The sequence below is a fragment of the Camelina sativa genome, chromosome 19 (assembly GCF_000633955.1).
Source record: "Camelina sativa cultivar DH55 chromosome 19, Cs, whole genome shotgun sequence".
NCBI classification, from domain to species: domain Eukaryota; kingdom Viridiplantae; phylum Streptophyta; class Magnoliopsida; order Brassicales; family Brassicaceae; genus Camelina; species Camelina sativa.
The window spans coordinates 1,519,831-1,520,959 of record NC_025703.1 but is presented as its reverse complement, the minus strand read 5'-3'; the positions used below and the strand labels follow the sequence as shown (position 1 = coordinate 1,520,959).

The window sequence follows — 1,129 nt, the reverse complement described above, 5'->3', positions numbered from 1 at the left end:
ATGAAAAAGTTTGGTGAAGAAAAGCTTTTTGTTCAAAAGACTCCAGAAGGTGAAGCTGTCAAGGGATTTCCTGAGGCTGAGGTGAAATGGATGTTTGGAGAGAAGGAGGTGGTTGTTCCGAAAGCTATCCAGCTCCATCTACGGCATGGTTGGAAAAAGTGGCAGGAAGAAGCAAAAGCCGATTTGAAACAGAAACTTTTGGAAGATGTTGATTTTGGTAAACAATATATTGCGCAGAGACAGGTAACTTTATGATATGAAGTATTAGCCCACATATATGCGGTTTGTTTATTATTGGTGGATGTTTTCCCAGGGAGGGATGGAACAATGCTTTATGTTGTTCATGGTAGATATATAATTAGCATGACTAACCTATACAGATTGTATTCATTGGTGATAGAAACCTCAAGAGTCACCTAGGTTTTGGTAGATTCTTAAGTTTATCTTTTTATTAGATATAAGTTCATGTGCTATCTTGATCTCGAGCTATTAAGTAAATCAGATTACTTGGGCAAGCAAGAAGCAATCATTTTTTGGGCTTACACCATTGATTGGATCCTTTCACTGTTTGATATTCGTAGAACTGAGATGCTAGCTGTAATGCTTAAAATGAAACAGTGTTAGTTGGAACCTTGTTGAAAAGTTTATGTATATCTCTGACTTTGCCAGAGCTTATTTGTACATTTTATTGACCATTCACCAATTAGTTAATGAATTTTTAAAATCTGAAGGAACAAGTACTCCTGGATCGAGATAGAGTTGTTTCAAACACTTGGTTTAACGAGGACAAAAATAGGTGGGAGATGGACCCTATGGCAGTTCCATATGCAGTTTCCAGAAAGCTGATTGACAGTGCCAGGATTAGGCATGATTATGCTATAATGTATGTTGCATTAAAAGGAGATGACAAGGAGTATTACGTTGACATCAAGGTTACCCATGTCATGGATTTTTTAGTTAGTCCTAATCTATTTGATGAATTTTTAAGTTTAGGTTTTTAACTCTTGTCTGTGGTTGTAGGAATATGAGATGCTTTTTGAGAAATTCGGAGGGTTTGATGCTCTTTACCTCAAAATGCTTGCTTGTGGAATCCCAACTTCTGTTCATCTGATGTGGATACCCATGACAG

The 1,129-nt window shown here is 37.0% G+C and overlaps 1 protein-coding gene across 4 annotated transcripts in view; it reads left to right on the top strand.

The window, feature by feature from the left end:
- Window positions 1–1,129, top strand: part of LOC104764061 (probable inactive ATP-dependent zinc metalloprotease FTSHI 5, chloroplastic) — a 10,792-nt gene that overhangs the window by 4,982 nt on the left and 4,681 nt on the right. For 2 of the 4 annotated variants that reach the window (XM_010487505.2, XM_010487503.2), the window contains exons 4-5: window positions 14–243; window positions 732–803. In XM_010487505.2, the coding sequence (XP_010485807.1) occupies window positions 14–243; window positions 732–803 (302 nt within the window). Of the gene's footprint in view, window positions 1–13; window positions 244–731; window positions 933–1,129 lie in introns of all 4 variants that reach the window. The other 2 variants (XM_010487506.2, XM_010487504.2) reach the window with 2 other exon arrangements.